General features: G+C 37.2%; 2 protein-coding genes across 4 annotated transcripts in view; one reads left to right on the top strand and one right to left on the bottom strand.

The window, feature by feature from the left end:
* The window catches only part of GIGYF2 (GRB10 interacting GYF protein 2), a 101,054-nt gene that overhangs the window by 49,977 nt on the left and 24,946 nt on the right, over positions 1–26,131 (bottom strand). Inside the window, 4 exon segments of the mRNA XM_007462768.1 lie at positions 617–805; positions 897–1,059; positions 1,152–1,369; positions 4,916–5,095. Coding sequence (XP_007462830.1) covers positions 617–805; positions 897–1,059; positions 1,152–1,369; positions 4,916–5,095 — 750 coding nt within the window.
* KCNJ13 (potassium inwardly rectifying channel subfamily J member 13) lies at positions 15,967–24,467 on the top strand. Of its 3 annotated transcripts, XM_007462765.1 has the most exons (3): positions 15,967–16,086; positions 20,964–21,439; positions 23,576–24,467. In XM_007462765.1, exons 2-3 carry the CDS (start codon positions 20,980–20,982, stop codon positions 24,196–24,198), a joined length of 1,083 nt encoding a protein of 360 aa, XP_007462827.1. In that variant the 5' UTR covers positions 15,967–16,086; positions 20,964–20,979; the 3' UTR covers positions 24,199–24,467. The 3 variants fall into 3 exon arrangements, with proteins under 3 accessions (XP_007462827.1, XP_007462828.1, XP_007462829.1); XM_007462766.1 differs by lacking the exon at positions 15,967–16,086 and having other exon boundaries at positions 20,940–21,439; positions 23,576–24,259; XM_007462767.1 differs by lacking the exon at positions 15,967–16,086 and having other exon boundaries at positions 20,969–21,203; positions 23,576–24,328.

Raw genomic sequence — 26,131 nt, 5'->3', positions numbered from 1 at the left:
GGTCATGCAAGGTCTCTTAGGCCATGTTAAAGGGTGTGAATTTTTATGATGAATAAATCAATTCACCTTTCAATATCAAGCATTATACTGTCATTTTATGTCCAAGAAGAAACATGGGAATGAACATTAATATTGCCTACTAAGGTATATGAGCAACTTAAAATCAATATAATGACACTGGAGGAGATACACTTTAAGCTTATTCTCCAGCAAAGGTGATGGACTTGCACAGATTCATCTTGGCCTCTTTTGAAACAAGGGCATTCTGATGTGTCATCTGGATGCACATATAGCCATTACATAAAAGGAATCTGATATGGGAATCAAACTACCACAGAGGATCCCAAACTCAGTTTGTTTGACTGATACCAGGGTGGCTATATCATAGCACCCTAGGAAATGATACTACTTTGCTGCTTCTAATTCTGTTTTGATGAATTCTGAGATAGATATACAGGGGAAGCAGTGTTTGAGAAGGTTTACTGGTAAAACAATCTATTCCAATAATTTACCACTAGAAGCAGTTCAAAGAGGCATAAACAGAAGCCTCTCTTATCGGTGATCACTGGCCCCAGCAAAATCCAAGTCTGGCTTGTTGCCTCTCATAAATACATACCGTCCCCCCTGCTGGGTACTTTGGTTGACAGACTATTTTCTGTCCGACTCTCTTCCTCAGCTTTTTCCATTTGCTCAGTTTTGGGTTCCTCTTTCCTCTCAAACTGCGGTGCCTCCTGAGGCTGATGGTCTGAAGGAGTGCCTGGTCTAGCAGATGAGGTGGAGGTTTGCGGGGTTTCCTCACTGGCTTCTGTAACATGACATAATCTTAAATTAACAACTTAGGAAACTTTTAGTTAGATTTTTTTTTTTTTAAAGTAAAGGACAAAAATGAGCCTCACCAACTCCTACTCTGTCTGCCTTTTCTCCTTCCTTCTTGTTTGTCTTATCGGGTTCTTTGGCTTCTTCATTATGGCTGCCTTCAGAGTCAGAGCATTCCTCCCCTTCTTCTACAGGCCGGAAGTCCATCTCCTGCTCTTCTGGGATAGGCTCTTTCTGTACTTTCTGTAGCAAGAAAATTAAGCCAAAGATTAACAGCCTATTTGGATTTGGAAGAAGGTCAGTACCTATCATAATATTTAAAACAAATTTCTTACCTTTAGAGACAAGAATGCTCCAGATGAGTCAAATGTGCCCATTTCTTCTTCAGCATCCTCTAAGCACCATTCAGGCAAGCTATCCCTGTCATCATCTATGCTTCCACTGCCAGAGCGCACCCTTCGGTAACCCCGTTCATCATCCCGATCTCGAAAGTCAAACTCAAACCTTCGCCGTCGTTCCATGTGTTCCCGCCAGCCTGCAGAGCGAGGGCCATCTGGGATGAAGAGGAGGACACAAACCTTAGAAAAATTTTATGACAGTATTTGAGAAAGAAAACCACAGATAGGAAACAAAGGAGAAAACTACAACTGACGGCAAATTCAAATGGATCAATCTACTAAAGAGAAAATTAGGCAAATGAAACGAAGCTCAAAGCTCAGTATTATATATGATACACCATCACTAAGTGACAACAGTAGTTATCATCATTAACTACTGAGTCGCACAACATACTCTAAAGCTTTTAAAGATAAATTTAAAACAAATCACTTTTAAAAGACAGTTCTCTTCAAGGTACATACTTTTAATAAGCTCTAGATATCTGACTGAAATGCTGATAGGCCACTCACGTGGCCCACTCCTAGCCTAGACTTACAGCACTGGATATCTTTCCATACTGAGGGCCATGCCTTCCCTTCGGCAAGTCTTAAAGCATTTTCTTTCTTCTGATGAAAATATCATTCTTTATGGATAAGACCAGCTTCCTTGATAATAAATAATAATATCCAGGATACTATGATATTATGTCAATTCATAATATCAAACTCATCATGTCCACTTACCAGCGCTAGGATCCCATTTGTAATTCTGATTCCCAAAAAAAAGTCATGGAATTATAGCACTGACATGTCATATTTGGCCCACTATCCTAGTTTTACAGTTTAAGAAGCAAAACTTCTGACAGCAGAAGTAACGTGCATAATGAAAAGTACAACTAGAATCCAATTCTGCATCCTCTACTGCTTTTTCCACAATAACATGCTTACTCTCCTTTTCCCTCATCTCTTAACTCTCCCTAGGGAGTTTTAATTTAATACCCCCAGGGACATTCCTAAATCCACCCTTGCATATTATGTAGCACATCTACTTTCCAACAAAAAACGAATGCTAAGACCAAAAGCTACAAGTTAAGGTATTTTCTCTCTCTCTAAAAAAAAGGGGTGGGGGGTGGTTCTTGTTAAAATCTGACAAACCTGAGCCTAAGAGAGTCTTAAGAAGAGACACATGTTTTAACCTATATCTTTGCTTTGTGGGAGACAGCAAAAGAAATGAGGTCAAAGTTAAATGTTACTATACTACTGAGGCCCAATTTGCTAAAACCAGCAATCTAAAAATCAAACTGAAAACCGAAGGGCAAAATGTTAAAGCACCAAATACAGGTAGCATCTTATAAGCCACCTACAAAAAGGTAAGAAAACATTATTCTCCCACTTCCCACACTTTACTTACAACAACAAAACACAATTTACTATCTTCTATGAAAATGAAGGCATTTTATGCCCAGACTGCCTAAATGTTAACCTAGAGTCATTATCCCAAAGAAGTGCTCATGATCAAAAGCTGAATTCCAGAGTACTCTTGTCTGCTACTCTCACTTCTAAGTATGCACTGTGATAGGAATCTATCCTAGGCATGTGGCTCATTCTTCCCTCTTAACTAAGCTTCCTAAGTTCACCTCCCAGAGTGGGTGCTTAGCTGTCCTTAATGCTCCCAACTCCATACATATCCAACTGTGAGCCATACTTTAATAAAACTATATACCGTAATATTTTTGTTGTCCTAAATAGTTAGTAAAATTTTATTCACGAAACTAAATTTAGCAGATTAGGCACATCTCTAGCTTACTAAGACTGAGACCACTGCTTTATACACCTTATATCAGAACTAAAGTTTGATACTATTTTCATAAGTCAAAATCATGATATTTAAAATTTTAATCAAAGCCTGATAAAGGATTAACTAAAATGTTAAGAGTAACTGATAACAACTGATATAATCACACTTATTTTTAATATGCTGGGTTGAAAAAGTAGATGGTATTTTTTTAAGGCCTATTTACAGTGTTTTTTCAGCCCCCATGCATCTTTATGTCCCCCAAACTGTCTTTTTTAAATATATGGGTAAAAATTTTGGAAAATTGTCAAGTTGATGACAAAACTGACATGAAAAGTCAAATACTGGAGAGAAAGATTTAGAAAAGATGGGGGGAAAAAAAAAAGGACTATATATATCCAAAATCTAAGCTCTTGGGTGAGGAGGGTAAGTGGTAGAACGTAACACTAAAGTTTTACTTTTAACTCGCTTTAACAGAATCAACATCAGACGTTTGGGCTCAGAAACACTGTTCATCTTCCAAAACATTCACCTTGTTTGTTTTTGATCAGCTGGAATTTTTCTTCTTGCTCAGTCCAGATCCCGTCCATTCTTTCAGTGAATGCTTGTTAGGAACATAGTCTACAAACCCTTCTGCTTACAGGCAAGCTCAGCACAAAATGCCGTGATGCCTTGAAGAGAACTATAACAGATGGTTGCCCATGACACAGACTGATGAGAACTGCCTAAATAACTGTGATGCAAACAATGCCCACTAACAACAGAAAACTCACCCAAGAGGCAGCCAATGAGGAGTTGGGGTAAAAGCATTATAACTCTATCCAAAGATTAACTTCACTAAGTTTCCACCTACCCACAACGCCATAAAGCACCCTGAATGCCTGTTATAATGTTAACTCAGACGGAGACTAATGGTTTGTTAATAACTTAATTTAAAAAATAAATAAAAACAGTTTACATTATTATTATAACTTCCTCTATTGAAGTAAGCTTCCTTGGCATATAGCCAATAGATAAAACAATGTTATGCATGTGAAATTCAAAAGACATGTACACACTCTTTGTATGCTTCAGTTCTGCATGACCCCAAGATTTAAACTACAGTGGCATCTGATGATCACGAGGCACAGAATCAACACTTGGGTAGGGAACGTTCTTTGACACAAAGCACCAGTGTCTTCAATTACCAACGTATCTAATGTCGGGGAAGAACAGTTTGAAGCATTCTTAAAAGTCAAACAGAAGAACTTATAAAACCACTAATCACGACTATTCTCTCTCCTTTTTCTAAAGTTAGAGGGACAAAAGAATAAACTTGTGATTATGTTTTTGACCTGGGTTTAAAGTTTATTCTTCAAATGAGCAGAAATCACATTTTTAGGACAAAAAGAGAAAAAAAGAATAAATTCTCTCTTATGCAGGAAAAAAAACTCACTTCAGGGGGAGCCCATATTCCTAAGTAAGCATATAATTATCACCTAAGAAAAACGCATGCTGAAAAAAGATTCAAAAATTTAGGAAAACTGAATGAAACCCTCTCTCATTTTTGCAGTTAAGGGCAGGTGCTTCCCATTAAATCACACTGCCCCAGAAAAATAAAGGTGACTTTAATCAACTAAATAGATGTGGGGAATATTTTACGTTAAAAATTTTTGTGGGAGCAAGACTGAGTGTGACAACATAAACATGACCCCTCTTGTTTTTCTTTGCTGGTTTATGTTTTCCACTTTATCCCTAACAATTCCCACCAAATCCTGGACGCGCAGGCCCAGCGGCCATGGCTCACGGGCCCAGCCGCTCCGCGGCATGTGGGATCCTCCCGAAACGGGGCACGAACCCGCGTCTCCTGCATCGGCAGGCGGACTCTCAAGCACTGCGCCACCAGGGAAGCCCCCCCTGTGTGCTTTTAACTCAGCAGAATTCTTACCAGGACTGTGAGGTCGCCACCTCTCTCCATCCCTCCGTGATCCAGCTAGTCGCCAACCTCCATCTTCATCTTCTCCATTCTGTTCCTCTCTAAAAATACGCCAATTTTCACTTTCTGATCGTATAAATTCATGCTTTCTTCCCACTGATGTTGGCCCACCTTCCTCAAAATTTGGTCTCCCTGTAAAGAAAATGAGTCAACATAAGCCTCAGCCAGCAAGGATTTTGAACAGACTTGATTGCTCAAATCAAGCTTTTCTGCAAAGGTGTCCATTTCAACGTTCAGGCCGTATAAATAACTGTGGATATATGTGTATATTATTAGACACATTTCTCAAAGCTGAATGTTCTAAGACTGGGAAATTATTTTTTTAAACAAAATAATATGCGCATTTTTTAAAAGGCCATGCAATGAAAACTGAATCAACCTTCCCGCTACACAAGAGCCCCCCAGAGCCTTGCTTCCCCAGAAGTAACCACCATCAACAGTTTCTTATAAAGCCTTCCAAACACTGACCATGGCTATACTTATGCATATATATACAGATCTCTCATTCACACTCACATAACACTACCCTCAGGCTGTTACATATGTTGTTTTGTACCCTCGCTGTTTTCACTTGGCAGTCCTTCCTTACCAGCATATACTTCTTTTTTTCCATTTTTAAGTCATACAATATTTTTAACTATATGATTTACTAAATCAACTTAATTTATTTAATCAACTTCTACTGGTGATTCTGTCCAAACAGGATATCTGTAAACTTCAACCTCTATTTATTCCAAAACAGATTGTAAGCTCCTTTACTCTAGCACCTAGTACACTACAGGCGTACAACAAATTGCTCTGGAACAGAATTCAAAGCTAAGCTATGTCTAACCTGATGCAACTCAAGAGCTACATTAACAGTGAAAGAGAGCCTGTTATACCAAGTAAACTAAATTGGTTTCAAAGGACAAGATAATTCTGAACTGTGCAAATTCTTCAGTCACCATACCACATGTGCTACCACTTACAATTCACAACAAATTACCCAAAATCTCACATTAAAGTATGCAGCTGAATATCCGAAACATACATTGATGTCTTCAGTTTATAATAATAAAATATACAAATTCTCACAGTAACAACCTCAATTCTTGTCATTAAACCATATTAAAAGTGAAAAATAATTGTACATCTGAAAATGAGGAAATTCTAATTTCTGGTCATCCTCTTATATTAAATTTCACATGCATTAAGATTCCATATCCTGTTCACCCAAACAGTTATTAGGTTGTTACAAGATATTATTCTATTACAGAATAATCTTGGAATGGGGGGGGGTACAATTGTTTGCTGGGCAAAATACCCTTATTATGACAGGCAGCCTCTAAGACAGCCCTCAACAATCCCTGACTTCTGGCCTCTGTAATTCCCTCACCTTAAGTGTGGGCTGGCTTGCTCCTAACAGAATCCAGCAGAAGTGATGAGATGTCACTTCTGGTACTAAGTTAAAAACTTCCATCTTGGACGCTCTCTCTGAGGGAATCCAGCGGCCCTGTTGTGAGGCAGCCCTGTGGAGAAGCCCACATGGCAAAGAACTGAGGCTTGCCAACAGCCTCGTGAGTGAGCTTGGAAGCGGATCCAACCCCAGATGAGCCCTGAGATGACTGCAGCCTCATGAGAGACACAAGCCAGAACCACCTAGCTAAGCTGCTCCATCCTGGCCCACAGAAACTGAGAAAATAAATGTTTGCTGCTTTCGGCCACTAAGTTTTGGGGTAACTTGTTACATGGCCACAGTTAACAAAAACACTCACTTAACTGATTTAATCTTCATAACAATACTGAGTATTAGAAATTATTTTTCCCATTTTACAGCTGAGACTATTGAGGCTCAAAAAGATAACCCAGGAGAATTGTCCAAAATCACACACCACTATTTACATGACACAGGATTCAAATCTTAACCTTCTGACTCATTTAACAAATATTTATTGCATATTGCACTAAGTGCCAAGTTTTATGAATTCAAGTATAGATACATTCCATGTCTGCCCTTGGGTTAGAAGGGTCAGAAGACATTCCAGGTTCTCTTACTCAGAATAAGAAGGGATGAGACATTTTACAAAGCCCACATCCATTATATGACTTGATGAAAAATATAGCCATACTCACAGAAGAAAAATTTAAAACAAAGAAATCCCTAATGCGTATAAATTGATAACTGATGGCAAATGACTTTTAACATGTAAATCATTCAGTCACAAGTAATATGTGCCAGGCATATTGAGAATACAATCGCCTGATGGATGAGCTGGTCAAAACACTGATTTTCATCTACTTTTACACTACGTCTCTGAGAAATAATGAATGTACCACAATAAGCAAAGGAAACCCACTAACGGCAAAATGCTTAACGCATCAAAAACTGGTCATTACAGTTTTTTCTAACAGATGATAAGTTGCAAAAAATTAAAGATATTAAAAATAAAAATACCAGTAATTCCTCAACCATAGAAATAGAACTCTACGTATCTGTGGTTAGCTTTTACATAACATCATTAAAATGTAGTTTCAATCAGTGTACCCACTATTTTGTAATCTAAATAGCAAATACTTTTCTGTGATTATACATCTTACTGATAATATAAATGGATACACAGCAGGTACACCTTGCAGCTGCTGCACTACCTAGTAGATTATTCCCCACCGGGCATTTGCATCATAACTAACCTTCTGAGAACTAGATAACAAGGAGGAAATACCTGTGGGCAGATGTGCTTTGTTTTTCTGAACTACTTCTTATAAAAAAAAACTTCAGAGTAAAATTACTACAGGTTAAAGGACAGACTTCATACGTTGGCACACTTTTCTCTCCTCCTCAAAAAAAGGGTAGGTAAGACCACCAGACCATTTTAGATTATCAAAACTAAGTGCTGCTATCCTTTTGAAGCTTTTCTACTTTAATGGTTGTAAAATGGTATACTAATGTGGCTCGAATATGAATTTTTCACATCAAAGATTTTTCATATTGTCTGCTGACTTCATTTCCCTTTATGTGAATACTTTGTCTGCATTTTTTTCTAAACTAGCAGCTTCTATAACCTTCATAACTGTCAAGTCCTACGTATACTTTTCATATTGGTACCTAGGAATAAGAAAAATATAAAGGACAGGATAGGGTAAAAATAGGGAAACTAAAGGAAGAAAAACATCTGGCTTTTCTGCTTACTGCAAACTCATAATTCTCAACCTGTTGGAAAATCTGTACCTCATGAAGTTTAAATGACTATTTATGCCATCCTTTGTTCCAAAAAGGATTTGTGACAGAAATTTTGAAGATATAGAGAAGCACAGTACTAAAGGAAGAATGAAGATCGTGGAGTCAGACCTGATTTTAAATTTTCTCCAATTCTGATCTGTACACCTTGACTAAAGATCCCATTCCTAATATGAAAGAGGGTGCGTGTGTGTGTGTGTGTGTGTGTGTGTGTGTATTACTGAGGTAGCCATCTGAATTTACACAAACACAAGCCAATTCCAGTTCAAAAATTCTATAACAAAGGAGTTCAGATCTTGTTACCAAGTGCTTGTTTCTACAAAATAATTCCTAAAAACTGCAATATATTTTTTGATATATCAAATGTTGCATAACGAATAACTGAAACAGAAAGATCTGGGTGACAACTTCTCCAGTAAACCAAGGAAAACCAGAATAATATAATTCTGACATGCCAAACATATCCCACATGTAAGTGCAAAGTAAAGAAAGTTTCGTGTTCAGGCATCATTGTCATTTTCATAAGAGAAGGATGAAAAGGATCCAAGAACTTTTAAATGTACCATACTCATCTCCTCCTTCTATCTCTAAGAAAACTTAGTATTGGACTTCCCTGGTGGTGCAGTGGTAAGAATCCGCCTGTCAATGCAGGGGACACGGGTTTGAGCCCTGGTCCGGGAAGATCCCACATGCCACAGAGCAACTAAACCCGTGCACCACAACTACTGAGCCTGCGCTCTAGAGCTCATCAGCCACAACTACTGAAGACCGCGCCTGGAGCCCGTGCTCCGCAACACGAGAAGCCACCGCAATGAGAAGTCCGCGCACAGCAACAGAGTAGCACCGGCTCGCCACAAGAGAAAGCACGCGTGCAGCAACGAAGACCCAATGCAGCCAAAAATAAATGAATGAATGAATGAAAACTTATTATTGAAGTATAACATTCATATCAAGAAGTACACAAATCATAAAGGTACAATTCAGAGTTTTCACAAAGCAATATATATCCACCTAACTACTAAGGTTTAAAAAGAAAAATTTATCAGGACCTCTCAAACGTCTTCATTTCCTCCCAATCGGCCCTTACCAAGGTAAATGCTATCCTGCCTTCTATCTCCAAAGATTAGTTTTGCCAATTTTTGAACTTTTATATATAAATGGAATGTCAGTTCACGTCTGGCTTTTTAAAATTGAAGTATAGCTGTTTAATTAACAATGTTGTGTTAATTTCTGCTGTACAGCAAAGCGATTCAGTTATACATACATACATGCCCTTTTTAAAATATTCTTTTCCATTATGGTTTATCACAGAGTATTGAATATAGTTCTCTGTGTTGTACAGTAGGACCTATTGTTTACCCATTCTATATATAAAAGCTTACATCTGCTAATCCCAACCTCCCACTCCACGCCTCCCCCAACCCCCTCTCCTTTGGTAACCACAAGTCTGTTCTCTATGTCCATGATTCTGCTTCACAGAAAGGTTCATTTGTGTCATATTTTAGATTCCACATATAAGTGATATCATATGGTATTTGTCTTTCTGACTTACTTCACTTAGTCAATAATCTCTAGTTGCATCCGTGTTGCTGCAAATGGCATTATTTTATTCCTTTTTACGGCTGAGTATTATTCCATTGTATATATGTACCATATCTTTTTTATCCATTCATCTGTGGTTTCCATGTCTTGCTATTGTGAACAGTGCTGCTATGAACACAGGGGTGCATGTATCTTTTTGAACTAGAGTTTTGTCTGGGTATATGTCCAGGAGTAGAACTGCTAGATCATATGATAATTCTATTTTTAGTCTTCTGAGGAACCTCCCTATTGTCTTCCATAGTGGCTGTACCAACTTACATTCCCACCAACAGTATCGGAGGGTTCCCTTTTCTCATACATCCTCTCCAGCATTTGTTATTTGTAGAGATTTTTTTGTTTTTGTTTTTTTCTGGCGGCACCTCATGGTTAGCGGGATCTTAGTTCCCCAACAAGGGACTGAACCCAGGCCCTCAGCAGTGAATGCTGGGAATCCTAACCACTGGACGACAAAGGAATTCCCTGTTATTTGTACAGTTTTTTTTTTTTATAAATTTTATTTATTTTTGGCTGTGTTGGGTCTTCATTTCTGTGCGAGGGCTTTCTCTAGCTGTGGCGAGTAGGGGCCACTCTTCATCGTGGTGCGTGGGCGTCTCACTGTTGCGGCCTCTCTTGTTGCGGAGCACAGGCTCCAGACGCGCAGGCTCAGTAGTTGTGGCTCATGGGCCCAGCTGCCCCACGGCATGTGGGATCTTTCCAGACCAGGTCTCGAACTCATGTCCCCTTCATTGGCAGGCAGATTCTCAACCACTGCGCCACCAGGGAAGCCCCTCTACAGTTTTTATTGATGGCCATTCTGACTGGTGTGAGGTGGTACCTCATTGTAGTTTTGATTTGCATTTCTCTAATAATTAAGAGACATCAAGCATCTTTTCATGTACTACTGACCACCCGTATTTCTTCTTTGGAGAAATGTCCATTTAGGTCTTCTGCCCATTTTTCAATTGAGTTGTTTGTTTTTTTTGTTATTGAGTTGTATGAGCTGTTTGTGTATTTTGGAAATTAAGCCCTTGTCAGTCGCTTTGTTTGCAAATTTTTTTCTCCCATTCTGTAGTAAGTGTGGCTTCTTCCATTGAACATTACGGGAAATTCATCCACGTTGTTACAGAGAACTGAAGCTTGTTCTTTTGCACTGTGGTATGGGATCTCATTGTATGAACAGGCCACAATGTATTACTCTATTACTGATTAAGGCTGTTTCTAGTTTTTTGCTATTATAAACTGCGCTGCTATAAACATTCCTGGATGTGAAATTTGGTGAGCGTATGTTTCCAATTCTGTTGATATTTACCTAGGAGTGAAACTGCTGGGCCATAAGGTATATTCAACTTCAGTAAGTACTACCAAGTATTTTCCCAGAGAAACAGAACTACTTTACCATTTTTTGTTTGTTTGTTTACTCATACCTCTAGCACACATTAAGATGAGTGCTTTCTCCATGAATAAATACAGTTAAAGACATATGACTGAAAATAAAGAAGAGACTCAGACATAGCACCTACCCTCCAGGTCCACAGTCCAGGGACACACATGTAAACAAATGACTTGATACATTACAGTTGACAAAATGCATTGATATATCTCATCCGATCCTCATAATAACCACAAGGGTTGAGTCAACCTTACCATCTATTTTTTTTTTTAAAACATCCAAAGATTTTATTAGGGGAAATGCCTGCATGAAAGGAAGGAGGAAAGAAGCCAGGGAAGGCTGGGAGAGCCATCAGACCAAGATGCAAGGCACGGTTAGATACTTGATAAAGATTTATTGAAGAAATTAGGAGCTTCTTTAAGAACTTTGAAGTCAGGGGTCAGAATGATAAAATTACATTCACATAACTTCTTACAGATAATAACATGAAAGAATTTTAGGGCAGAAAAAATCTTAGATATAAACTAATCCTGGGTAGTGACTGTGAGAGCCAAGGACTTCACAGAGTCCTGGGCTTCACTCTGTGCTGGGACCAGCCACTGGACTGGACTGGAGCAGGGAGCTCATTTACCTTCAACCTTAGCATCTGTATTGTTCCTGTGAGGAAAAGGAATACCTGTAGGGGGATCTCCCACGGTCGCACAGCTGAGTAGTGACCAAATCAAAAATAGAACATAGATGTTCAAACTCTTAATCCAGGGTTTACTCACAAATTAAACCCATCAGAAGCAGCCAGAAATTCTACAAAAATAAAATAGAAAAAGGAAGTTCTGGGATCTAAGTCTAAAGAGCTCTAAAAAGGCAACAGACATATCACGCATAGAAAAGCTTGTGGATAGAGACTGCCAACATGTCTAAATGGAACTAAATTTGTTAACCTTCCAGCAGATAATGGTAACAAAATGTGTACCCCTGAAAAAAATGTTAAGATCAACTTAATATGTAACAGTATAAAAATTTTACTCAAAATTATTTTGAGGGGTAAAAAAATGACTTCAAGTACAATCTAATAGAATATACATTTCCAATCACTACTAATATAACTTACAATATAAATTATACTGTATGCAAGAATTGCTCTAAAACATTAAAATAAATCCTTTATAACCTAAATGATTACAGTAGATTTGCATGTATATAAATTTGGGTGGGGAGTGAGGGTGCCAAAAACACTTTATAATGAGTTAACTCATTACAGGGTTAAAAAAAATAAGTATATTTGGGTATTATTGATACAACTTAAAATAAATGATAAAGTTGTTCATGGGCAACTCAGAAGATAATATCTAAAGCTCCTTTAATGTCTAAAAATTACATGACTCCAAAGTGACCAGGGCTAAGATGAACAAGGGACACCCACACCCACATGGCCTTTCTCAGCACTTAAAATCAAAGTCTTCCTCTTTCTGTAACATTAGCAATATGACAAAGTTGAGTAGCCAAATATTTTAGTTGACTTTTTAAAAAATCTTAACAGATTAATATGTAAACAAGATGATTTAAAGGTAAACATAATTAAATAATTTACAAATTAATGCCTGAACTAAATATTTCTAACCTATAGTCAACAAATGAGCTTGGGGCTATGAATCCTTAAACTGGAAGCACCTATCACACTGGCATGCTTTTATCTTTTTTCAGGGAAAAGGGTCTAAGGTTTTTACCAGGGTCTTAAAGGTGTCTCTGACCTCTAAAAGGTAAAGAAATATAAATTTAAAATGTATGTTTTTCTATTCAATATGGCAAACATGACAGTCTTATGAGCAAACTATACTACCTGTATAACACATTTTATATTCTTACGTCAACAATTCCTCAAGATGTATAAAAAGGTGCTAAAATACAACTGCACTACATATATAAATACTTTCCCCAACGGCAATACTTGTTTGTTTCCGCCTGAACGTATTGTCTAAATAGGACTCTTCTAAAAATAAAATAAAATTAAAATGCAGTATTGGTTTTACTCTGGTGTAATTGAGTGGACTTCCTAAGGAGAAAGAGCAGTAAAAGGGCACCTGTGTGCATGTTTGACTTACAGCCAGAAATGGTGTTTATGGAAAACTTCAGATGGAGCAAAAAGGCACTCAGCCAACAAAATCTACAGCTGTGAAACTTGGAACTTAGAAGCGCCCAAACTCCAAAAGCAAAAGTGGAATTATGGGACAGACTTTGAAGCTTGTTTATGTGCAAATTTTTCTAGCAAGTAACTTTGTATTTCTCTATTCAGATATATATTCTCTGATTAACACTAAAAATATTTTCTAATACCAGAGAAAACAGGGAAAGGGAATCCCATCTAGGTATTGATATTTACTTTTCCCCCCAATTGTAAACAAAACTCAGGGTAACTAGGATGGAGTAGTTTAAATTCTATATCCAGAGATTTGCAACTTTTCTCCCATCCTAACCCCTGAGGAGGTAACAAACCTGCTCCACTGGTTAACATGGTCCCGAAAACACAGCAGCTCCTGGCTGGGAGAGACTGGAGGGGCTGCTGTATATCAGACTCTGAAAAAGCACCTCATGTGGTCTAAATACGCCCCATATTCCTATAACCTTTATGCTCAGTCGTCTGCTGGTATATACCCAAGACACTGCCTGAAATCTCAGGGGAAGGTGATCAGTAGTGGGCTTCAATGCAGAACTGGAAAGAGACTAGGCATCTTCTAAAGAAACTGTGTAAGAAAGAGCATTGGAGATCAGGGCTAAAGGTTAAAAATTGTGAGATTATGTATATACATAGGCAAGACACTGCACGCCAACTAAAGGTTTTGTTGTTTTCAGGTACAATGTGGTACAATTATGGACTATATACTGGAGTGCTTTAGCCAGAAAGAAAAGCAAACAATTTAGGGATACAGAATTGAATTTAATAAAGAATAATGTACCTGATTCTTGGCATCTTGCTTAATCATTATAATTTGGAATAAAAAATAAATCAATCAATGAACAGATATCTAGCAGCATGTATGTTCATTTATAGAAGAATGTTTTAGAGCCATCTCCAACTGAAATCATTAATTCTGTTTAGACGGGAGGGCCCATGTATTTTAGGGTGAAGTTGGCTTATCATCTGTGCCAATATCAGTTTCATCTCAGCTCACCGGGCAACTTCAAACAGAAATGAATTTATGTGCTTCAGCTATTGTAATGGTAGTGCTATACTCCTAAGGAGACACTCCAGAACTGGTCTACGACATCCATTCAGTTAGCAATTAGGAATCACTGTTTAGAGACCACAGCAGACTTTCAAAGTGTGAAATCCAGAAACCAGAATACTTCTTCACTGGAGACATTTCTTTCTTGACAACCATCTTGTAAATGATTTCTGTCTGAATATATTCTGGAAAGAGGCTTCTAATGTTTTTAAAATCCTTTACTATCTTGCTTACTATAATGTCTATTCAAGACACATGGCAGGTACACTTTCAGTACTGCTTTCTGAAAGGCAGTGTTACACCATATTTACTGCCTTCCCTCTTCTGCCCCCAATCAGTAAACTAGCAATTGATATAAAGTATAATTCCTACCAGAACATGCAGGGAAGGTGCATCACATCACAAGTCTCTCCTTTATGCTTTTACCTTCTCTAGTTCTGAAGGTCAAAGTTTGCAGTGCTGTGTCTGAACTTGTATTAAAATGTTTGGCATTAATAAAACAAAGAAGGAATTAATATATTTTTTAATTGTGGGGGGAGGAGAAGGAATCTACAAAGGCGGATTTCACTTTCTAAGAAGCATTATATTGGTCTAGATTAATAATTTTCCCAGCAGGCCTTCCATGATTTTACTATGAACAATCGCAGCCTTTGTATCTCAGATCCCCTTACATGTGACATTTGATCAAAGTTTTAAAATCAGCAGCTAATGGAGGTGGAGAAAAGTCCTGCTCAGTAAGGCATTATACAAAGCTATCCCACAGCTCATTCTGAGGTTGCTACAAGCTGGATCACAGACGTTTTCCAGCTAAACATTATTTAGATGTTTAAGTTTCTGTACCCTGAACACTGTATTTATTGCATGTCATCATACTTCTGCTCAGGGAAACATCCCCTAAACATCACTAAAGCATGACTTAAGAAAATTCTTCAGTTCTTTCACACAGGTGTGTTTTTTAGAGATAGGTGTAAGGAACCAAACAATTAAATGTATTCTTATTCAAGGTTTCTGTACATAGCCTTAAAAAAATAAAAAAGTCTGCCTCCTTGCCCCCCCAAAAAAGATTTCAGGTAACTAAATTACCTCTATTACTAGTTCTAGAATTAGTGGTAGTCATTCTGATGAGATGGGATATGAAAAGAAAACTAGTAAAATCAATTCATTAATTTCTACTTAAAAGTCCTTATCCAAGGAAATATTCCCAAAAGAAATGGAGGAAAAGAAGATTAGTAAAGGAAATATCTCACACTTAAACATACTACATAAGGAAAGACGGCTGAAAGGAAATCTTGCAGGGAATTTTATCCCTTTGAACTTTTAAATAAACTCTTAAGTAAGATTATGCAAACTTACTAAAAGACTGGTCCTGATTAGAGAGAAAAAATGCACCCCTTCTCCAAGTCAGTTCTGGAGGCTTTCTCCAGAGTTGTTAAGGTCTGTGATGGGTAAAGAAAGACCTCCTAACAAACCAGCATTCTTTTCCACAGGATCAGAGCTAACTGGCCCCCCCGCAGACTAAGTGACCAATCACATCAACTTCAGCTGAAACCAGCCCCCACGACATTATAAACAGAGCAATGTGAACCGTAAACCCAGTCCAAGAAGAGAACCTACAAGCTGGACTTGTAGATTAAAATTACCTCACCAAAAAGACAGTCTCTGAAAGCTTCCTTCAGACCTACCTGTGTATAAAGCTGGCCCAGCAAAAGAACTGGTGAGTACATGAGAACATATTCAATCTTATTTCTTTCCTTAAGGGGAACAGAGAAAAAAACTGACTGACAAATAGGGATGGAGCTAGATATTGCCAATGGAGTTTTAAAACAAAGACATTACATACAGGATCATACATTAAGGTTCTTTATTCTTTTTCCTTAAATTTTAGAAACAGAATAAAAGTCCTCTTGAAAGCACTATTGGAAATTTTCTTCTTAATTGTTTTACTAAATGTATACTAATTCTCCATTATAATATAGAAATGGGAAGAGAAAGACCCTGGAAAAAATTCAGTGGCTTTTTAAAAAATGTATCTTTTTCTTTTGGAAAGGATTAAAGAAACCCAAAATGAGCAAAACAAAAACAAATGACCCCCCCCCCAAAAAAAATCATTTTGTTTTTACTTTTTTAAAGCCATAGGAAAAATGATGAGTGTCCTAATTTCTTTTTAAGCATGAAATTACTGCTGAAATTAGGTGCTTCTACAAATAAGAAATTAAAATATAAAAGAATCTCTGCGCTTATATAATAGAATTAGAACTCACACTATTTGCCCTAATTATGGAGGGCAGGAGAGATGATTATGACTCTCTCCACACTCTTAAACTGTTTACACCAGAAGTGAACAAATACACAGTAATACTGCAATCATTTAACATTTGTAGTTATTATGACTTATATCTTAACTGTTTAATATGAACTATACTACATTACAACATGACAATAAAAGACATAATTTTGAGTGCTACAACCTAATGAGTAAAATGAATCCATTATTTTGATGACCAATGAAGCATCCAAACTATCATTTTTATAAAGTACTATTTTTTCCATCAAACTGTTTATAAATGGGCAAATATTTTATAGCCCACACAGAGAGACACAAGCAAACCATCCCAATTCTACTTTCTACTGGGATCAATTTACAAGAATCATATAAATACAGACTAGGAAAAACACATTCAAAAAGCACTTGTGTACCTGTAGAGATATGAAAATAACCTGGAAATATAATAGTATAAACATAATGTCTGTCCATCAGACACTTTTAAATTTGATGGAAAGAAAATCTACATACATTGGGCAACAATAATTTAATGTTTTAAATGCCATACAAGCATATATAAAATTATATAGAAAAAAAACCACACAGGAAACCTGTATCAGTGGAGGGAAATGGTAGTAAGTTTACAAACATGTAGGATTTTAAAGGATCATGTTATTTAATTCCCTCTTTTCTTTCTTTCTCTTTTTAATATAAGGAAGCCTGGCCAAGGGGACTGGGTAGCTCGCCCAAACTGGCACAGCTATGTAACCAACAGAGCCAGAACCCAGTTAGCTAGATTTCCCACCCTGTCTTCGTTATGCTAAACCACACTGACTACATGAGTGCAAAGAATGGAGTTATTCAGGGTAATCTGTTAATTGGGGATTGAAATCTTACCTCTCTCAAATACTCCACTTTCCAACACCATCTAAACAAGATTTAGGAAAGTTTTATATATAAAAAGGATAATGCTTCACTGTTTTGATATTAGCCTTCTGACTGCCCTGTTCACAGGTTTTTTTGTGTATTTACTTAGTTGCAAGAGAAAAAAAAACTGTAAAAGCCTAGAGCAAGAGTGCTACAAAAGCTCTAAGTAAGAAGTTACAATCCTGAAAAGGCCCAAATGAAAATAACTAATTTTGTTAGCTATAGTATGTACACAAAGGCTGTCTCCTCAGGTAATCAATTTTAGAACTTAATGAAGCAAGCTGAAAATCAAGAAGAATCATGGACCTTTCTTTCCGCCCACAAATTACTATGATACAATAAGCAATCAGTGGTTCCATAAGTGGAAGAGCACTAGTGTACAGCTTCATCATGGGCATCTTCACATAGGCAGGAAGCAAGAAACAATACAGGTCAAAGCCATGGACAATGCAAAACCACAGAGTGGTTCACAAACTTACTGAAGGCAGCCAACTATCCTTTATTGCTATACCCTTCTTCAAGTGTCAAAATGTCTTTTATAAAATTATGATAAAAGTATTATATTTTTAGAATTATTTTCTCACCTGGCAAAATACAAATTTGGCAATGCTTTATAAGAACCCTCCTCTCCACATTTTTTAACTCTGCTGGTCTATAGGATCTAAGACTAGACTATGTACAATAATTCTGATTGTACTAATCTTCAAATCTTGCAAGATGTCTTCCTTAATTGAAAATATCCTTCTTGCCTACAAATCTAGGTCTTAGCCTAAGCATTTCTGAAGAACAAATATTCTGTAGGGGCTCTTGGACAAAACTAGTCAAATGTAACGTGTTATTCACAAAAGCTAACTAGGGTCAAAATGTCTGTTTTTGAGGCAATGTAGCACTGACTCTGGACTACGGACTGAGCAGGAACTGACCACCACTTACTACCTTTGTGATCTTAGGAAAACTCACTGTGGCTCGGTTTCATTATAAAATGGGCATTAATAATGGTACTTATTACTAGGAAAGTTAAGAAACATTATTAATACCAGTAAGGCAACTAATAGCCCAAGAGGTTACTCTGTACCAGGCATTGCTATTGGCTTCACATGAGTCAATACATGTGAAGTGCTTGGTATGATTCCTGGCACATAATAAATAATATATATTAGCCAATATTATTAATCATTAATGACATAAAATCATGCATAAAATTAACAATGATTTAAAAAGGATATCTGAGACACTTCTGGGGACAGGAGAGTTCTAAGGTGCTAAAAATCAGGCTGTCAAAGACTATTTTGTGAATGCAGTACAAATCATCTTGGGAAAGACTTTTATCTCACCAAACTCTAAATAGACAGCTTCTGTTAAGTTAGTTGGACTTGCAAAATAATCCATACGCCTTGTGAAAACTTCTTTTATCTGCCTGATCCTCAGTGATCTCATCTGGAAAATGGGATAAGAATGTCTATCTTAAAAAAAAAATGTCTATCTTGCTGAGATACCAAAGAATTAGAGACAATGCAGTAATGAAAGCACCTAGCACAATGCCTATGAATATTTTGTTATTATTATAATTTCCAAAAGGGCAGAGATCAGGTCTTTTAAAACATCAAAAAATCTAGCAAAATGAATCGTTAAATAGCTGTGCCAAGAAAAAAAAACGAAATAAAATGATAATGACAACTTGTTAGGATAATAAATTATAAAACATTAATGACATAAGATTTTTAAAAAATTTATAACATGAAACAGAAATGACCATCTAATCTAAATAAAGTTAACAATCAACCCAGTGTTCCATCAGCAACTCATATGTGAAGAAAATATACGAGAATGTCTCTAATATCACCAATAAATGTTAAATCAGCCTTAGGACACCAGGGAAAGCATATACCCAGCTGGCCAATGCCCAATTCCAACAACACAGGAAGCCAGTCTCCAAGGCCCCAAAGTCCCTAGACATAGGAGGGTCCATCCAGCAAACTCAAGCAAAGCATCATTGTCATTCAAAAGGTAGGAAGGTGATATGCAACACTTCCAAGGGCATCTACTTCTGAAGGAGGAAGCATCGAAAAGAGTCATGTATAAACTCCTAGTACTGGATTGTGGCAAAGAAGAAAGGCAGATTCAAGGGAAGCAAAGGTGCATTTCCCATTCTGCTTCTGTTTGCCTCTGCGTTAAGTCTCTGACACCTTTGTCATATTCAAGGATGGTCACATGGAAAGTGCACGTTAGATTTCAACTCACCACACAGAGAAAAGAAGAAACACAGATGAAAACCGTTTATAGCTAAAAACTAACTTTACTAATGTTTCTAAAATTGACATTTAATGTCTTAATGATTATTTTAGTTCATTAAACTCGAAGCTTTTTCTTCTGGTTCATTTACTTCTCTTTTTTCTTTTTTAAGGCATTGCCTTTTTTTTTTTAATTATTTATTTACTTATTTGGCTACATCAGGTCTTAGTTGTGGCATGCAGGATCTTTAGTTGCGACACGTGGAATCTTTAGTTGCAGCAAGTGAACTCTTTCAGTTGTGGCATGTGGGGTCTGGCCCCCTGCATTGGCAGCCACTGGAATCTTAGCCACTGGACCACCAGGGAAGTACCTGGTTCATTTACTTTCAAAATTAATATTACCTTGGAATCTTTACCTGGAATTTCTTATTTTGCCAAGAAAATAATTTTCTGTCTACCCCACAATCTAATCAGCATCTAGAATATTCAGATGGGCGGCAATCCATGAGCCATAGAAGGAAAGACTCCATGAAAATGACCACAAAGTAACAAAAACAAATAAAACCTAATCATAGAACTTTCAACAGGCTAATTATAAAGCATACAATGGAACTATGGATCTCTAAAAGCTTACTCTTATCCTAGCAGTAAGTGTGGCTTGAAAACATTTTCAGACAGTTCAACACTACACTTCTAAAGGATTTCTATTTATTTAAACAGAGGAACACATATTTAACGTTCCTTTTCATTATGAATTATTCATAGTTATAAATTATTTATTAATTATGGAAAGTTGTTACACATAATGTTTAGTCAAATCAATACATACTTGAAGCCTCGACTTGTTCAAGAAAGATACAGGAGTATCAAAAAAAGACATGAATCGTAATCCCAACCCTTGGGGATTCGTTAATATGCCAAACAATATTTTAAGTCATTAAAGGAACCAATAATAGATATCCTAATTCAATCCATGATTAGCTATCAAATGAATGACTTAGTCAGTAAATGCTCCCTTATGTAAAGAGAAAAGAGAAAGAGCTATCAGACTGGGAAAGCCTGCCCAGCAGTCAGGGAAGCATTCCAAAAAAATTAAAAAACAAAGTCTCAGAATTTATTAATATTACCTGAAAAACAGTTAAGGGTTTACTAATTTACTCTTGATTTCAGAGAATTACAGCCTGAGATGGATGGCAGTAATTGCAAAGTTATTGCTCCTCTCCTAACTCAGAGATACCGGAGGATGGTCACCAAGGATGGCCATAGCACACTTCAAATGGATGGCGCTCAAAGAGGTCTTGTGTATCTTCGAGACGCTTGGGGAATCCTAATGGACATGCGCTGGCGCTGGATGATGTTGGTTTTTTCTGCTTCTTTTGTTATCCACTGGCTTGTCTTTGCAGTGCTCTGGTATGTTCTAGCTGAGATGAATGGTGATCTGGAACTAGATCATGATGCCCCACCTGAAAACCACACTATCTGTGTCAAGTACATCACCAGTTTCACAGCTGCATTCTCCTTCTCCCTGGAGACACAACTCACAATTGGTTATGGTACCATGTTCCCCAGTGGTGACTGTCCTAGTGCAATCGCCCTACTTGCCATACAAATGCTCCTAGGCCTCATGCTAGAGGCCTTCATCACAGGTAATTGTTTTTTGTATTTTGTTTGTTTTATTTTTGGCTGCGGTGGGTCTTCGTTGCTGCGCGCGGGCTTTCTCTAGTTGCAGCGAGTGGGGTCTACTCTTCATTGCAGTGCCCGGGCTTCTCACTGAGGTGGCTTCTGTTGTCGCAGAGCACAGGGTCTAGGCACACGGGCGTCAGTAGCTGCAGCACGTGGGCCCTAGAGTGCACAGGCTTCAGCAGTTGTGGCGCGCAGGCTTCAGTAGTTGTGGCACGCAGGCTCTAGAGTGCAGACTCAGTAGTTGTGGCACACGGGCTTAGTTGTTCCGTGGTATGTGGGATCTTCCCGGTACAGGGATCAAACCCATGTCCCCTGCACTGGCAGGCCGATTCTTAACCACTGCACCACCCGGGAAGTCCCCACAGGTAATTGTTTTTGTTCTTAAAAAAAAAAATGTATGAACGTTTTGGAATGGGTATAGTCAGTTATAAGCAACGGTATTATAGAATAATTTATTGCATTATTGGCAGATAATGCCTGAGACTGAAAGGAAGAGCCTAGGGTCAAACAATAGGAGAAATTTTAAGAAACCTCTCTCTATACTTAAATTTTACCTATTGGAATTTCTTAAGAAAAAAGGGATCATTATGCTACCAGCCAAAAAGATATTAACAAAAAATCTAAAAGGAGTTTTTCAGAGAAGCTAAATATTTTGTTAAATAAGTGAATAAATATGTTCAATGCATATTTTGACAGTCATTTTACCTAACAGAGGAATTTGTTTTTTTTTTTTTAACCTTTACTGGGCTAGAATTTTCTCCTCTGAGTTCATCTTTTCAACATTTACTCAATACTAATGAGGCCAGAACACCACAGTCAGCACTGCAGATTAGAGAACAAGTATACATATCCTGAGCGTGTACTGGAAATAGGCCACAATGATTATGAAATTTTGCGTATAAACCTGGTAACGCATGATACTCTTTGCTCTAATAAAGTAGGGCTAGTGATATATACAATTGAAAAATAAAAAACAAAACAAAGAGAAAACCTTGTTTTAACACACTATGGGCGATATTAACAGTGGTCTGGAATAAAGTCCCAGTGTGCAACCAACTGGCTTTTACAACCTGTAGCAAATCACTTAATCTTTACAAGAAGAGTTCTTACACTGGGCCATTCAATAAAATTTAGAGGATATGTGAACTTAGACAGGAAAAACTTGCATCTTTTTTTTTTTTTTTTACACTAACCTCCAACTGAAATTTGGTATTTCCTTTGATTATAAATGTAGGCAACAAAAAACAAAAGCATCGGCAATACCCGTAACTTTGTTACAAACAGAAATCCCAGATATTTTCATATCATACTATAATACTTCAAAATTACAGTACTAAACCTCCACTGTATTTTTTTAATTAATGCATTAAAAAAGCACATATAGTACACATTATAATTTTTTAAATGTTCAACTGGATTTCAGTGTATTTGGTTTCCTGTTTATATACTTTATTTTAATGCATTTAAAGCGTAATTCTAATAAGAGATCCATAGACCTCACCAGCCTGCCAACATCTGCGGCACAAAAGTAGTTAAGAAACCATGATCTACCTGCTGGGGGGCACATGGAGGATGCACTTGAAGGGTACACTGAAAAAACCACCTTAGAGACAGAGCCTTCTTAAAAGAAAAAAGGTTTGTATAAATTTCAAAGTTAAAAATTCTTCAATGTCACTTGTTCTACAGGTCCCTTCCCTACCCCAAATCATTCTACTATGAATCTAAGCTCGATTTAAACTTGAAGTAATCTGGCTGCAAGCAAATTGCATTTATTTTCTGTTACATTCTTTTTAAAGCAGGGGCAGGAATACAGGAAATGACCACTCCTCCACTTCATAACAAACTAAAGTTTTACATTTCTATGTAACAAAATGAATTGTGCTTACCCATTTTGAAATCGCAGTTTTAAAACAAAGAATGTATGTACCGTTTTGCAAAATCCTTCAGGCTAATGAGAAATTAACAAGTTCAATTCCTGACTCACTTCGAAGGCATGGCACCAAGAAATGTATAAAAATTTGCTAGATCCTTCTCATTCAGAAAAGGTACTGATATTTAATCTGTTCATTCTAAAAAAAACTCAATGGTTTCTAATTTAGGTGCCTTTGTGGCGAAGATCGCCCGGCCAAAAAATCGAGCTTTCTCAATTCGCTTTACTGACTTAGCAGTAGTAGCTCACATAGATGGTAAACCTAATCTTATTTTCCAAGTGGCCAACACTCGACCTAGCCCTCTAACCAGTGTTCGGGTCTCAGCTGTACTCTATCAGGAAAGAGAAAACGGCGAACTCTACCAGACCAGTGTGGACTTCCACCTTGATGGCATCAGTTCTGAGGAATGTCCATTTTTTATCTTTCCACTAACCTACTACCACTCCATTATACCATCGAGTCCCCTGGCTACTCTGCTCCAGCATGAAAATCCTCCCCACTTTGAATTAGTTGTGTTCCTTTCAGCAATGCAGGAAGGCACTGGAGAAATATGCCAAAGGAGGACATCCTACCTACCCTCCGAGATCATGTTACATCACTGTTTTGCATCTCTGCTGACCCGAGGTTCCAAAGGTGAATATCAAATCAAGATGGAGAATTTTGATAAGACTATTCCTGAACTTCCAACGCCTCTGGTCTCCAAGAGCCCAAACAGGACTGACCTGGACATCCATATCAATGGACAAAGCACTGACAATTTTCAGATCTCTGAAACAGGACTGACAGAGTAAGAAATATCCATAGCGCCCTATTTTTTAATGTATTAAATATACTCAGCCAGTTATGCACCTATTTTTCCTTCATCATATCTCGTGTTTTCTTTTTTCCAATGCTGATTACATCTTTCTGATTACATCACGGTGATCAAGCCTCCGCCCATAAAAAAAAAAATGGCTAGCAATACACATTGTGGAAATATAACATTATACAAAGTCTGTATCTGTGGTTATCTGCGGAAGTCAATGCATCTGAATGTAACAGATATTTACAATAACAGAAATGCTGTTGGTGAGTTTGTATGGATGTGGTATGATACCAGTAATGAAGGTAAAATGGACAGTGAAGTTTAACACAGCTGAACGCTAAGAAAATCAGCCATAAATTTCTCATTTTCATCTGCAAGTTGAAGCAGCAGCCTAGTTTCTAACCTAGCTCCCTGGGCAGAATGATGATTTCACATTATTTAGTGAACACTCTTTTAAAACTGTTATTTCTTCAAGGCAACAAAGATCAGTCCTTTGGTTCTTTATAAAAGAAAACTAGGGTAAATATTACCCCCTTAATTTTTAACAGCTAAGAACAAAAACTCACAAGAAAACAGTGAAGAATAGATTTATACATAACTCTAAAAGCATTTGAGCATGACACCCAAACACATGCACATATTCATACATTTGTGGCAGAAAGTGATCAGAGCAAGTTAAGATAAGCTCTAGGCTGAAGGCAACTGCAGGGTGGTATTTGAGCAAGGGGACGCAAAATTATATCTACTTTAAAGCTACCATGCATACTAATCAAATAGTGATTTAAAAATTATAACCAACCATTCATCTGAATAACTTCCGACCTAAGTAAAAACATTCCCTTTCTACTTAGGGTCCATTCAATGGTATAAAAACCTCATAGATGCAAATATATTTACGTTTTTGTAGGTATAAAGGTTTAGATATAATTCAACTAGGGGAAAAATCTCCAACAGAAAAAGCAAAAGATAATTAGGCAATGAAGTATTTTCAAACCCAAATTCCTGTTTCAAACTTCAGATAGTTTTTTCTATAAACACAAAATGAGTGTTTATTCACCAGCAGGAGGTTGGACGAGATGAACTCTATTATTTCTTTCCAAATCTAATACTCCATGAAAATTATGCTTTCTCTGCTTTTTTTAATTTTGCATATACTAGGATGAACACTTTCCCTTACCTCCAGTTTAACTTAAGACTATCCTTTGTAAACTTGTCATTTCAATAAAAAAATCGAACTGTCCTCAAACAGGAACCAAAAAAGTCACCCTATCAGATTTCAAATAGATTTGTTGCTGTTATTCTTTTCTGAAACTTCCCTTATCCAGGTTTATGTGAAAAAAGTGAAAGATTAACCCTCCCTACTGGTGATGACCCACACAGGAATCATCTCTTAAAATAAATACTAGCTAGTAAAGGGAAGCAGTTGTGAAAAGCAGGGCACAGAAGCAAGTCACATTTTTCTACTCCTAGACCAAAAGGAAGAGAAAATAAAGAAGAACTTTGGAGTGGTCTAAGATTAATTATAGCAAAGTATATCAAGGACACAGAAACTTAATCACTGCGAACTTGTGCTGTTTAGCTAGACCAACAGGTTTTCCTCCAACCCAAGATTGTTGTAACACATATAATCAGCAAGAATTCTTATTCCTATAATAAAGTTAGCAAGATTCACCTAACCTGATGAAAATAAGTACTGAAGATTTACATGGTATATTTTTTCCTAAGAGCTCTACGTCACTTACATAGATCAATTCCAACAGTTCAGAGAGGCTGCCTAAAGTGACGCAATTAGGAAGTAAGACCTGTCTAGGATCTGAGTCTCAATATAGATGCAGTATATTCTCCATTCAAGTTAGAGAAGTCTCTTACTGTACTATTTATACATAAACTCTGCATCTGAAAATTAGATATAACTTTCC

The sequence above is a fragment of the Lipotes vexillifer genome, unplaced genomic scaffold (assembly GCF_000442215.2).
Source record: "Lipotes vexillifer unplaced genomic scaffold, Lipotes_vexillifer_v1.1 scaffold860, whole genome shotgun sequence".
NCBI classification, from domain to species: domain Eukaryota; kingdom Metazoa; phylum Chordata; class Mammalia; order Artiodactyla; family Lipotidae; genus Lipotes; species Lipotes vexillifer.
Note: the sequence above shows the minus strand (reverse complement) of the source record. Positions and strands in the feature narration are given on the sequence as shown.

Bases quoted from the DNA above. Each gene is read 5' to 3' on its own strand.
- KCNJ13 (XM_007462765.1), top strand. From the start codon at position 20,980: ATGGATGGCAGTAATTGCAAAGTTATTGCTCCTCTCCTAACTCAGAGA. The intron at 21,440-23,575 runs GTAATTGTTTTT...TTTCTAATTTAG, and splicing joins GCTAGAGGCCTTCATCACAG to GTGCCTTTGTGGCGAAGATC.